Source organism: Neurospora tetraspora, assembly GCF_033439725.1.
Source record: "Neurospora tetraspora strain CBS 560.94 chromosome Unknown B0H65scaffold_10, whole genome shotgun sequence".
Classification (NCBI taxonomy): Eukaryota; Fungi; Ascomycota; class Sordariomycetes; order Sordariales; family Sordariaceae; genus Neurospora; species Neurospora tetraspora.
Genome location: NW_026944392.1, coordinates 153,522 through 166,038, shown reverse-complemented (window position 1 = coordinate 166,038; position 12,517 = coordinate 153,522). Strand labels below are relative to the sequence as shown.

The window sequence follows — 12,517 nt, the reverse complement described above, 5'->3', positions numbered from 1 at the left end:
CTGTCCAGCGCAAGAGGCGAGTGCTACCGACTGACGGAAGAGACAGATCATGGACCTTGATGGCCGTTCAGCGTTTGGCCCTGGCCGCGCAAGAAAAGGAAGTGTTGAACAAAGCCAAGAGAGATGTTTTTGGTGTTGACAGCACGAACACTCCACAATCCCATCGCAGCTTCTGGAGTTCTGGATATTTCCACCCTACCTTTCCATCCACCCATCAACCTGGCCCTGACCGGCCCATTGAGAAGGGTTACATGGCAGCGACCGGTCAGCGGCCATGAATGCATGCAAGGTAGCAGAACACCCAAAAGCTGTGAAATATCCCCATCTCCCAAGACCTAGGCGACATAGGCGAATGTGAGTACTGCATCCCGAATTTGCTTGCGCATTGTTCATACATGGGCATACATGGCCCAGACTGCCAGACGAAGGAGACCAAACGGAGAGGACGAACGCAAGTTGGCGCTTTGTCGAATCCAATGAACTGATCTGTTGAATTCGAGGCCAAGCCAAGCCAAGGCGGCTGAGGTCGATGATGAGATTCGAAGTTCATCTTGAACCGCTGCAGGTGAAGTGAGGACTAAAAGCGAGCACTCGCTCGGATCTCCGTGGATGTCATGTCAGTCGGATTGATGGTGGGGAACGTAGCTGGCCACGAGTCGGAATGGCTTCACCCCCAGCTTTACTCAAGATGCAGCTGTCTGGCGCCGTCCGTTCCGGACTCGCTTACACTTGCAGTCTCGCACCAAAGTGTCTAGCATTGCACATAGACAAGACATGGAGTAAGACAAGGCTTCCTGGTCATCGCCACGATCACCATGCGTTTCCTTCACGGAGCCCGCTGCCCACGGTCGAGGCCAAGCCCGGCCAAACCAAGAACGGAATTCATCTTGCAACTGATGCTCTGGTGATGATTCCTTTAGCCTGCTGCAGTTCGAATCACTTGCATGTCCGCCATGGCTCTGCACATGAAGCGTGCTTCTCCTCCTCACTACTGCAAAAGCCATGCTCATGACCACGCCCATGCTCGCGGTTAGGCATGCCAATATGTCATGCCATGCAGTTGACGCAGCAGCACCAGCAGCAGCACCAGCATCAGCCATCAATGCCTGGCTTGCGGAAGCCCCGGGAGTCGCTCATCGCACTCACTCTGGTCCACTGGTTATCTCTCCAGGCTTCAAATCCAGTCAGTGATTGGTTAGCTCGTCTCTGGTCTATCTCAGAAAGGAAGGAATCTTCTTCAATTTTCAGGTCGCTATCAGTTCCATTCCATCCGGGCTGGGCCTGATGGGCATCCCGGGTTGCTGCTGGGCGTCTTGGGCCATGACATGGCATGGCGTTTCGCAATGTGAGATGCGAGATTGCTACCCCTCCATCCACTGTCATCCTGTCAGTAAATCAAGCTGTGTGATTGATCAGAATCAGAAACAGAGGCTCTCTCGTGAGAAAGGAGGACAGGGAGGGGTAGCTACCACGACCTCTAGCGAGAGGGGTTCGTTCAGCTCCATGTGAGACATGACTGATAGTGATACCAACTGCAAGTCATAACGCTTTTGGTGAGCCGAGCTCGGCGAGCCGTACAAGGTTCTAGACTGTTGGTGATGCTGGTGGCTGTGAGTCAAGACCTTGCCGAAGTGTAAAAAAGAGAAGTTGATATCAAGCACAAATTTCATGATGCCAAGCCGGCGATTGACGTGCAGTGATTGACGTGCAGTGGGATGCCATGGCTTGCGATAGCGCCTACCAAGCCTACACCAAGCCCTGTCTAGCGGCCGTCACTGCCCTGTAACTCATCAATTTCAGGAGCATGGCACACACCCAAGACGCTGGAAGCGACGGAAGCGATGTTCGTAATAGCGGGTCAACAGTGGCGTGATAGTGTCGCCTTACAAGCCTGGGCTTGAGCCTTCCGTGAAGAGCTACCTCTATGTGGATGTACTGCTACAGTATTATCAGCGGCATCGTAGACGGAAGGGGGAGGCCAAGAATACGGAAGTGCAATCTCTTTTGTACATGCCTCTGCTGCAGATGGTGAAATGGGACGTATACTTCCTGAACGGATCTCGAAACGGTCATTGTTCGGTTCACTCCACCACCAACACCTCGAACGTTTGGGAGTAGGAATCCCAACATGCCATGTCCTTGTAGGTGGTTCTGGTAGTCAATAAACGGCCAGTTGACGTGTCTCATATAATCCACCAAGAATGGCCCTCTGTTATCGACGATTGGCCATTCGGGGGGTTTTTCTTACAAAGTGGGTTGGCGCCCAAGGAGACACCAAAAATGCCAGAGCCTCTCAAAAGAGACAAAGCGCCCGAACGGCAGGTTCCATTGATTCACCGGGCTCCAGACGGAGACTCTAGCTTCGGGCCGTGCGGGGTCCCTCTGGGTCTTCCAGACCGACCCCTTGGACCTTACCCGGCCCGAGTTACGTCCTAAGTGGACCTGAAAGTCAACCCAAAATAGCCTCTTGTCGCTAGGTGATCCGTTCTCCGTTGTTGGTAACAAAACGGTTCCATCTCCGGTCGTGGTAATGGTGGTGGTGGTGGTGGTGGTGGTCTCAAAATCCAGACAGCGTGCGGCGTTCGGCGTCCGGGCTTGCCTCCGTTGACCGGCGCAACGCCGGACTTTCGTGTAGAACTATTGGAAAAGGGCAAAAAGAAGGCAACCATCCATTCATTTGGACATCTCAATGGTGACTGGACGGTCGAGTCACTTTTGTTGACCAAGTCGCCACCGATGTCGCCAACGACCCTTACCTCTTGCCCAAAAGACTGACGTGCAGCACTCGTTAATAAAAATCTTCACTCGCAATCTTGCGACAAGCGCTGACGGAAATAGGGGGTCGCTGTACTGCCCTTGTATGTGACCCCCAACCAGCGAGTGGGTGGCATCCTCCATTGCGATTCGCTCAGGGTTGATGGGTTGTTGACGGGCGAGTTTGACATGTCGCGGGCAATTGGTAGCGTCCGTCTTTTGGTGGTGGTGGTGGTGGTGGTGTTTATAGTGGGGCGCGCAATGTTGCAATGTTGCAACGCCGCGTACGGGTCCGACACCCATATTGCAAGCATTGCAAAAGCGACTGGACCGGACTTGTAAATTGGAGATATCACCGATGAACGGACAGTCAGCGTGTGACGACAACAAAAGAAGGAAAACGGCGGCGACAATGACACTCAGCACACTGTAAAAGAAGGATCAAGGCGTCGGATACCGTATCCTGAAAGCTGAAAACGACCCCTGACCTAGCGATAGCGGCAAGCGGTGTACCGTCGACGCCGCCGCCGCCTCCGTCGGAAAGAAAGATAACGGTCTTGAGCGTGAGATAAGGTAGACTCCCCATCACCTTTGGAACCCTCGACCGACCCAGTGCCCCCTGAGAATAAGCGGGTCGAGATGCAGAGAGGCGCGCGGTGGGCGTTTTCGTCAACAAACTCGAATCACATCATTGTCGACCCAGATGGTCAGAGTCGGGATTCTTGAAACTGACGGTCGACCCATCGACAGGACTGTAGATCGCAAGCAGCCGCTGCAGGATAACCTGGAAGAAGACGGGGGCCAGATGGGTCAGGTAAACACCAGTTAGCAGCAACTCACCCTCCACTCAACCAACGAAGGGGGACCATATCCATCCGTATCTTCCCCAGATTTCTGCTTGCTGACCCTTCGCACAGCGACAGGAGGTGGGCTGGCGGCAAGAGAAACCTGTTTCCATCCTTGACCGTGATCCTTTTCCGGGCGACCTGATGCACAGAGGGTCCCGCATCATCCATCCATGTCGAGTGCTCCCTGTGCCATCCATCTCTTGTGTTTCCCGTGGAGATGAGGTTGGGTGACTTTGGCTATCCCCTCCGCATCCCCACAAACTTGGAACACCCGTCGTTGACCGATCGTCCCGCCCGATGTAAGACTGGCGTCGTGTGTTGTGGTGTTGTGTTGTGTTGAGCGACTCGTTCACGGCGCAGACACAGATGCCGAGTGTCGACTTTGTCCACTGCTCCAGACTCCAGCTTCGCCAAGTTTGAAGGGGTGTATCGTCTGTCGAGACCTCATATCAGCCAGCGGCCGTGTAACGTCGTGCAGCAGGAGCGAGGGGAGCAGCAGTGGCAGCAAAGAGTCGCAGTAAAAGCCACTTTGCGGGGCATTCGCGTCGCTTCGGTCGCGGAGACTGTTACCTATCTGTCAAATAGTGACGGATAACGCTCCCTTTCTTGTCTCGGGCATCTCGTTTCGAGGATATTGGCTGGCTGTTGGCTGTGGACTGTCACTTAAAGGTGGTGGTGGTTCCCAGCCCTTTCCAGCCCAGCGTCGCCGAATGTTGACACCCCCTCTTTCTCTGTCACTGTGGTCCTAGACATGCTTCGCGACACTCAAGATGCTGGTGCTAGAGGTAACGGCTCGGTCTCTGTCTAGGCCTTGAAAAGGAGGGTGTCGGTCGGGTCGGGTGTCGGGTGTCGCGTCGCAATCGGTCGGTCGGTCGGGGTGCGGCGTTCACTTTGTTGCGTGTGGTGGAGATTGTGGGGACGTGGGAATCTGGAGGGAGATCTTCCGAGAAGCTCACATTTGTGCGTGAGGAGATTTCGTCCTGCGGCGACCGGTGAGAGGGTTCATCCCGATGCGCGTCGGTTGCCGACCGGTTCGTGCTTTCCGCGTCTGGGCGCCTTTTGACACCACCACCATCGTGACTGCCTTTTTACTGACCGACCGCAACACGATCCGAAGGACGATCAATGCCACATCTGCGTCCGTCGCGGGGAAGGAACGATCACTACTACAATGTCAGTGAGTGTTGACGAAAGCGTATCGCTGCAGCTGCGACGCGTATGATGACACCACCACTACCACTGGAATCTCTTAATTCATGCACCACGACCTTTTGAGCAGTTGCTGTCCAGTCCAGCCGCTTGCTTCTCGCCTTCCCCATACCCCAGAGTTTTCCCCAGAGAGTTCATGCTCGCCTCATCATCATCAACAACATGCAAATTTTCCGCCCCTTAACCTTCAGGCTCGGACTGGCTGGACTGGAGTGTAATTTCTGGAAACCTGAAATGTTGATGGTTCGTTCTTGAGGCCACTCATATCACGGTTGGATGTTCTTTCGCCCGCCATGTCCATTATCCAGTCGTGCCAGTGTCGTAGCCGCCACCTCATCAGCGATACGCCCCTTCGAAAGCCCTCTGACGTCCCACGAGAATGTCGTGATCCAATAACCCATAATAGCTCATCTGCCATGATCCGTTCTGTGATGCATGTGGTTCATAGCCGGGAGACACTGTCTAGAGTGTTTTTCTGAGGCCAGAATTTTCTCGAAACACGCGAGATTGAAGCAAGACTGAAGTGTCATGACGCCGTGGAACCGACTTGCTGAAGGCAAGTAATGGAGGCCGACGTAACGGGCAGAGAATAGAGAGGCTCGAGGAGGCGACTCCGGCTGGAACGTAGCAAGTCATGTTGCGCACTTTTGTCCAGCAACTCTGCGAAGACGTCGGAGATGATAAGTTCAGCGGTGTCGACGGCGACAAATGCCCCTTGGAAGAAGGCGTATATACGAAGCCAGTTCCTTCCTCTTTGGGAGACTACGGCCAAGTAAAAGTCGCCGCTTGAAGATCGTTGGTGAAGATGAGATGTCGTACCACCGGCACCACCAAACGGAATCAAACATGTATACAGTGTGTCATTCCCAGCAACTTCATCAAGTTCCTCTACTTCACCACACAGTATGCTGGCAACAGGACCGTTCTGCCTCTTCCGTTAAAGGCTACATGATGGTATCTAACGGTAGTCAGCAGGTGGTTCTTAAGCACTCTGTCGTTCTCTCATGGGCTTCTAGCGATGGGCGCGTATGCATTGAGTAGGCATACCCAGTCAAACCCAAGGCTCCAATCTGGTGAAGAGGGGAAGGAGAAACACGCATCATGTCTGCTGCTCTCGCTCCGTTCACTCGTTTCCCTATTGAGGCTCCAATTGAAGCTGGCGACCGCATGGACGAGCAAGTGATGAGTGAGTTTCCAGCCTCTGAAGTGATGTGATGCCGTCACCTTCACCACGGTAATTCACCGCCTTTTGCTTTCCTACCTGCTTCACACCTTCGTATCTGGCAGGTGTCGTAAAGGCTGGCTTGACTGGAGGTAGGGGTAGCTTCCTCCCTGTATTCACAGGGGCTTTTTGGGAGCTACGAGCTGGAAGCCGCCCAGTCGGCCCAGCTTGTTTCCTGGCTTGGATGGCCTGTGGCGTCTCATTGGATGCTGGGATGGGAAGTTTGTTAGACAAAGACAGTCGAGAAAGCGGCTGGTAGCGAAGAGAGACCAGGACCAGGACAAGCCAGCCAGCCAGCCAGTCAACCAGGACCCGAAACCGTGCCATTCCCAAATGCGACTTTGGCCAACAATTGCTCACCCTGCGGTAACACAGTCTGCGGCAGTGCTAACCTCCCTGACCTTGACCGGTGTTGTCCAACAGACGCTGTGCCGTCTTCGAAAACGGCGGCGTGGAAGAGAGCGTGGGAGGACAAGCGTGGGGTGACAAGACCTCCGCAACATCCAAATGTCTTAAACCCTGGGAAGGATTGGAGCGTGACCATGGAACTTTGACGATATTTCCAACATTGGCATATCGTTCAATGTTGGAACGGGCATGGTATTGTTGGACAGTCCGTCCTCTCCGACAGCAAACGCCCTGTCGATCGCTTCTCCAAGTTGGAGAAATCCCACGCCGTACCATTCAACGACAAAAGGAATTGGAGAAGCTCATTGCCGTAGGTAGCGGTTGCCGTCTTCCGTCTTCCGACGAGATGCTTCGTCGTACTGCCAGCTGCCTTCTTCTTTCTGCTATGTCGGTGAAGATCACCTGGTCTCGAACGTCTGCGAGCCTGCGCGTGGACGCCGTGGACGGCAACGTAGGCTCGCCGCACGAGTGCACTGCACCATGCCACCACTATCACCACCACTTCTCCAGCTTTTGATATGCACATTCGATCGAGATTCGCCATCACAAACAGCGGGGTGATCCCACGCTTTTTTCCTTACCGATGCGGGGAGGAATTGTCCATCGGATGGGGATTTTGTACGATTATCGTCAATCGGATATCTCGTCGACATGGAGGTTGTTCTGTTGGTAGGTAGGTCGGTATCAGTCAATGTTCTTAATAGAATGATAAGTGATAAGTGATAAGCGCTGACCTCGAGATAAGGTTTGGCAGTCTGGTTGATCAAAAGCGGGAGATCAACTGGTGAGACCTCCAAGACCGCAGTAGTGTCGGCAGCTGCCAATTTTGTCGACCCGACAGCTTGGCGGCTGGCGGCTGAGAGAGGTGATCTTGACCGTCAGACCGTTCACCGTCGCATTCTGAAGACGGTGAGAGATGAGTGGTGACGGCAAGACAGTGCTCACAAGCTGCACGTATCTCTTTAGCTGTGCAAATTTATCATTTTAGCGCCCCCCACAGTCTACCAGCAGTACTTGATAGCTTGGCTTGCCAGCTAAGAAACACTACCACCGCACTAGCAGATACTACCAGGGCTGGGGTATTTGAGGTATCTTCGCGCTTCAGATGTATCCTGCAGGCAAAACTGACCACCTAATTGGCTCAAACCTGCATGACGCTTAAATGATAAATTTGCACAGCTAAAGAGATCATCACTCTCAAATGGTCGCGACAGCCTTCCCTCGTCGTCGTGGACACACTGTCCATTCTCACCTAGATAACCTTGACAGTGGATTCATTAAAGTCCACGATCAGGGGCTTATGCCGCGCCGGTCTTCCCAGTCTTTGACGTGACGACGGTCGACGTCCGCCCTGCGACTTTGGCGAACCTCTTTGGCAGCTTTTTCCTGCAGTCAGCTTGGCAAGGGGCCAGGCCGCTTGGCTCGCTCTTGGCAACAGCGGACAGAGTGGGGTCACAGCTCTTAGCGCTCTTTCTTTCTCCACATTCTCCGAGCCCCGCCTGCCTTTGCCTGCCGTTGGGACTCAACCAATGGATAACATGCGAAGCCATCCATGCTTATCTCCGCCGCCTTGCGCTAGCCTTCTTTCGTCTCCCTGGTCTCTCTTTCGTTCCTTCCTAATCCCGGTCAGTGCTAGCGGCTGACCCCACCACGGCCCATCAACAAGGGTCAAAGCCAAACCATCCCAGACATGCCACGATTGCTCACCAAAAACGCCGATTGCAACGGTCTGCTTTGAAACGCAGCCCTACGTCATTGCCTCCAAATGCCATCTCTTGGAGGGAAAAAAAAGTTGGAGATTGCGAGCGGGGGTTCCATTTGACAACAACCCCTGGATGAAAAGAACGGCTTGGAGGACATGTCCAGTGCTCTACAACGAACAGACAACTTGTCTTGAACCGAAGGAAGGAACTCCTCATCTCCAAGGCCGCGAAAGGGACTCCATCATGAGATCGACTCCATCAAGTCCTATTTTGGCTCAACTCGTGATCACGACATGTTCCTAAATCCAGGAACGCGAAGCCAGGAACGAGCCAGTACCGACGCCAGAAAGAAGACATGGAATTGGTCTTTCAGGTACACCCAATCAAGCGATCAAAGATTGGCGTCTTGTGTGGATATGCGCAGCGGTGGATATGCCTTCGTTCTCAGCTTTGTCGAACACGGCCTCCAATTTAGTGGAATGCGGTGGTGAGATGGGTGGTCAACTCACTCCGTCTCCTTTTGCCGCCCGCATTCTCAACCCCGGAATGTCTTCTCAACCCCGGAATGTTGAACCACTCAGAAATCTTTCCACGAAAAATTCTTCATCACATCATCGTCAAACGAAATTGCATTGCATTTTGCGGGGAAACTCTTTCGTTTTGTTTGCAAAGTACCCTTGACGCCGGCCGGGGTTGGTTTGCGGGATCGCGGGGTCGGACTTGCTCACGGCGTTTTTATGGGTCCGGGGGTCGCCCGTCTTCCCGTACCCCGTACTCGTCCGTCCGTACCCCATTTCCCCGCCCCGTACATATGGCCAGGCCGCCGGGTCTTGAAATTCTACCCCGTTTGACCCCGCGCTTCCCCGGCGTGCCCCCGGAGTTTGTTGGTGATATTGGCCTTGTTGGCGCCGGCCTCATTACCTAATCGGCGTGAATATGGAGACGGACCGTTGGCTTGTTAGTGACCCAAAATTGCTAGACGTGCATTTCCAAAAGATACCGCCTACCGCATACGTATATCTGCTCCGGTTCCCCACAACGCCGGGGAGAACGCGGGGCCACACGGGGTCTTCCCCGGAGTCTTGATACGGGGTACGGGGTAAGACCGGCCAGGCGGGGGGACGACGCGGCGGGGTAAGTTACGATTCCGGTAAGCGGTCATGTTCGTTACACTCCCATCACTCCATCGTGCGCAATATTGACGCCGGTACCATCTGGGCGCGTCCCTCACAGTAGAACGCGCCGGTCACAGTAAATCACAGTAAGCAGAGGTACCAACGGCGCAATGACTAACCGTGAGCGACGGTTGCCGCCTCAAAACGGAGGACAGTCTCTTCAACAAAGTCTGCTCCTTGTCGTTCTGTTTTGATCTAGCTTTGCTTCCACTATTTCATGCAGTAGTTCGCAGCTCTTACCAGTCCCTACCCGTCTAGCAGCCCAGTCCACTCGTAGAGGGATGGCCCGGAGCATCGTAAGTAACCGGTACTTTATGATATCTCCGGCCGGCGGCTACACATCCCTCGGTCTCACCGGTGTGGGACGGGTGTGGCTCGAGCCTTGGACGTGGGATGACAATGGAACGCGGGATTATGGACAGGTCCGTCCTCCAGCTCATGGTGTGTGGGATGTTCCGTCGTCCTCGAGTGGGATGGATAAGCCTGGACTCCTGGAGATCATAAATCGCGCGCGTAGCATCCAGGCATCCTGTCGGATATTAGGTATTCCTTCGTCGGATCGAGAAAGGGTGGGGAAAATAACGGTTGATGGTTCATGCAATATCCTCTCGGTACTATCGATTTCGAACTCACCGGATGGATGGCTTGAAGTCTGTCTGCTTGATCGAGATGCCATCATTGCGGTTTGCCCGTCAAAAGCAGAACGTCCAAACCTCTAGACCTACGGCCTATCTGACCATCGAGGTTCCCTTTTCCCTACGAAGCCTTTTCATCGTGAACTCGAACTCTGGAGGTGAACTGGTCCATCAACTGCTCCCCTCTCACTGTCTCACAAGAAGGCTGGCTCGCAAGGCATCCATATCCCATTCCCCGGAACCAACATCCCTGCTTCCAACTCATTGGCCAGACGTCAAAGCGTGCCGTCGCCGCACTAACACGAATTCGACCCTCCTCCCGACCCAGCAAATGAACGAAACAAAATAGCAACACCACGGCTGCAAAAAAAGTTGGCCACCCCCCTTGCTCATCATTACGGCCAGCCAAAATCTTTGCAGAGCGCTCCTAGAACTTGCATGAAAACGGACCAGGAGGAGCAGACTATTGGCTATACGAAACTTTGTCGACCTTGTCGGCGTGGTGTCTCCGTCCGTTGTTGAAGTCGCTGGCAAGATCCGTCACTGTGTTGGAAGTCGGTTACGAGGGGTGCAAGTCCGCTTTCCTTGACACAGGATTCTGGGCTTGGCATCACTTTGCTTACCATGATTGCAAGTGGAATAACCGCCTCCTCTCAGACAGGCCAGGATTGTTAGCGCAGTCCTCATGCGGCTGCACATTTGAAGACTGCGAGTGGGGCCTTTTGCAACCTCCTCGATGGCATGCAACTTCCAATCCCAAGCCTTGTCGTCGACAACTCTGTCGACTGGTTGGCTCACGATCATTTTACTCGACCCTCCATCAAGAGACCGCTAGGACTCCGCGGGTCTGCTGGAAAGGGGGCATAGCAGAAGATGGTGGGTGACAAAAGTCATTATCCAATAGGATAAAAGTGAGGACGAGATGCAGAAGAGTCTTATCGATATCATGGCCAATCTTCCCAGTTCTGGCCAGGACAGTTTGGGAAGGCACTGGCAGTGTCGGAGTTCTGGCAGTCACGCAGTTTGTCCCCCAATGCTCCTTCCCACACACCTGTTCAGGGCGGTCCCGCTCTTGATCTCAACGTTTTGATGAAGTCCCTGCTTCTCGTTTACGAGGTCCCCGAGGGTCTTTTGAAATCCCTGAAGTCCCTGATTTTCTTGTCATTTCTGATCGTTTTTCTGATCTTGATCGGACCCCTTATCTTGTCCGAGGAAAAGAAGAAAAGCCAAGGTGACATAACTTGCCTTTTTGGGTTGATCGTGCTTTTCCATGGGCTGATGGGCACATTGCTCGCATCGATATTGATTACAAAGAATAGGAGAGCGTTTACTCCTTCCATCCACCTTCAAGCCTAGAGATATCTCTGCTACAGTAGTGCGAGCCAGGTAGGGTCTGGTGTTTCTCATCCTGGTTCATGTATCACTCATTTCCCCCCTCCGTTTCATACCCATATCGGGCATAATGGACATAATGGCATGGAGCTAGGTGGTATCGTTGCTGATTGTTTACCCGCGGTATGGAGTAATTGCTCCAGTCCTCGAGCGGGGAGGAGAAACTCAACCACAAAGATGTTGGGGAGAGTGTCCACTCTGCTTTATATTGAAGGACGTTGTTGATGACTGTGACGACGGCCTCACTTTGCATTCGGCATTGCATATCCGCGCTATCCATGAACCTACTGCCAATGATGTAGTAGTGATGATGACTGTGAGAATGTACGTGATCCACGCCGTCAATGGAGCAAAACAACATGTGGATAATACTTTGCTCACCTTATACACGCATCCCCGGATGGTTCACCCCCGGTGTGAGAAGGGATCGGATCGTGCACGCATAATTTTGCGGCGACACTGCAGAACATGATCATGCTTGATGATAGGATGGCCGCAGTAAACAGTGGGCTGAGTTCAAGTTGTACGACAGGCTGTGTGCGATTCCCAGAAAATGGCCAACTTCTCCTCACAACCATTGCTTCCCGGAGCTGACGCCAGCAGCATGACCCGACATTCTGGTGGCGCTTTTCTCCTTCTCAACCATGCACTCGCAAGGTTTTGGAGATCCGAATCTCTGGATTAGAACCATCATTGGCCGGGAAGCAAAGGGAGAGAAGAAGTTCACCACGTGCTGGTGGTACTGGGCAAGAAGGCATCCAGCCGTGCTGATTGGATAATTCCACTTCTCAGAGAAGTGAGACATGGAGGGGCAAGGCGCAAGCTGCCGTTGTTGAGCTTCCCAACTTTGCTCTGGCGTCTAAATCTGCTGTTATCTGCACGGATCCGACTCGATGCACCCATCATTGGAAGTCTTGCCAGGCGGGGGGCAGGATAGCGAGAAGATCGGGAAACCGACCAGTTACGCGGTGTTGTTTTTCCATTCACTCGGTAACTCCCATCTGTCCAAGCTGGAATATTCTTGTTTGTGTATGGATGTTTTTATGTGAGTCGAACGTCGCCTATGTTGGTTTCGAGATGGCTTGTCTGCGGTTTTTGGAGGTCTCCTCCTGCGAACTCGGCCGCGACAAGGCAGGCAGCGCGACGCCAAGAGAAGGAGGCGCCAGGGCAG

The 12,517-nt window shown here is 53.5% G+C and overlaps 3 protein-coding genes across 3 annotated transcripts; 2 read left to right on the top strand and 1 right to left on the bottom strand.

Annotated features, from left to right (window-relative positions):
* Nucleotides 1–5,912: 5,912 nt before the first annotated feature.
* Nucleotides 5,913–6,958, top strand: B0H65DRAFT_446787 (uncharacterized protein; the record flags this gene model as incomplete). The annotated part of the gene is made up of 2 exons (XM_062825815.1): nucleotides 5,913–6,022; nucleotides 6,457–6,958. 2 exons carry the CDS (start codon nucleotides 5,913–5,915, stop codon nucleotides 6,956–6,958), a joined length of 612 nt encoding a protein of 203 aa, XP_062676670.1.
* Nucleotides 6,959–10,900: 3,942 nt separating this feature from the next.
* On the top strand, nucleotides 10,901–11,342 carry B0H65DRAFT_74690 (uncharacterized protein). The gene has a single exon (XM_062831359.1). It carries the CDS (start codon nucleotides 11,044–11,046, stop codon nucleotides 11,308–11,310), a length of 267 nt encoding a protein of 88 aa, XP_062676669.1. The 5' UTR covers nucleotides 10,901–11,043; the 3' UTR covers nucleotides 11,311–11,342.
* B0H65DRAFT_74703 (uncharacterized protein) lies at nucleotides 11,343–12,227 on the bottom strand. Its single transcript, XM_062831360.1, has 2 exons — nucleotides 11,728–12,227; nucleotides 11,343–11,660 (listed from the first exon to the last, which is right to left on the bottom strand). Exons 1-2 carry the CDS (start codon nucleotides 11,922–11,924, stop codon nucleotides 11,375–11,377), a joined length of 483 nt encoding a protein of 160 aa, XP_062676668.1. The 5' UTR covers nucleotides 11,925–12,227; the 3' UTR covers nucleotides 11,343–11,374.
* Between the last annotated feature and the right edge of the window lie 290 nt (nucleotides 12,228–12,517).

Bases quoted from the DNA above. Each gene is read 5' to 3' on its own strand.
- B0H65DRAFT_74690 (XM_062831359.1), top strand. From the start codon at position 11,044: ATGAAGTCCCTGCTTCTCGTTTACGAGGTCCCCGAGGGTCTTTTGAAA.
- B0H65DRAFT_74703 (XM_062831360.1), bottom strand. From the start codon at position 11,924: ATGGTTGTGAGGAGAAGTTGGCCATTTTCTGGGAATCGCACACAGCCT. The intron at 11,661-11,727 runs GTGAGCAAAGTA...ACATTCTCACAG, and splicing joins TCCGGGGATGCGTGTATAAG to TCATCATCACTACTACATCA.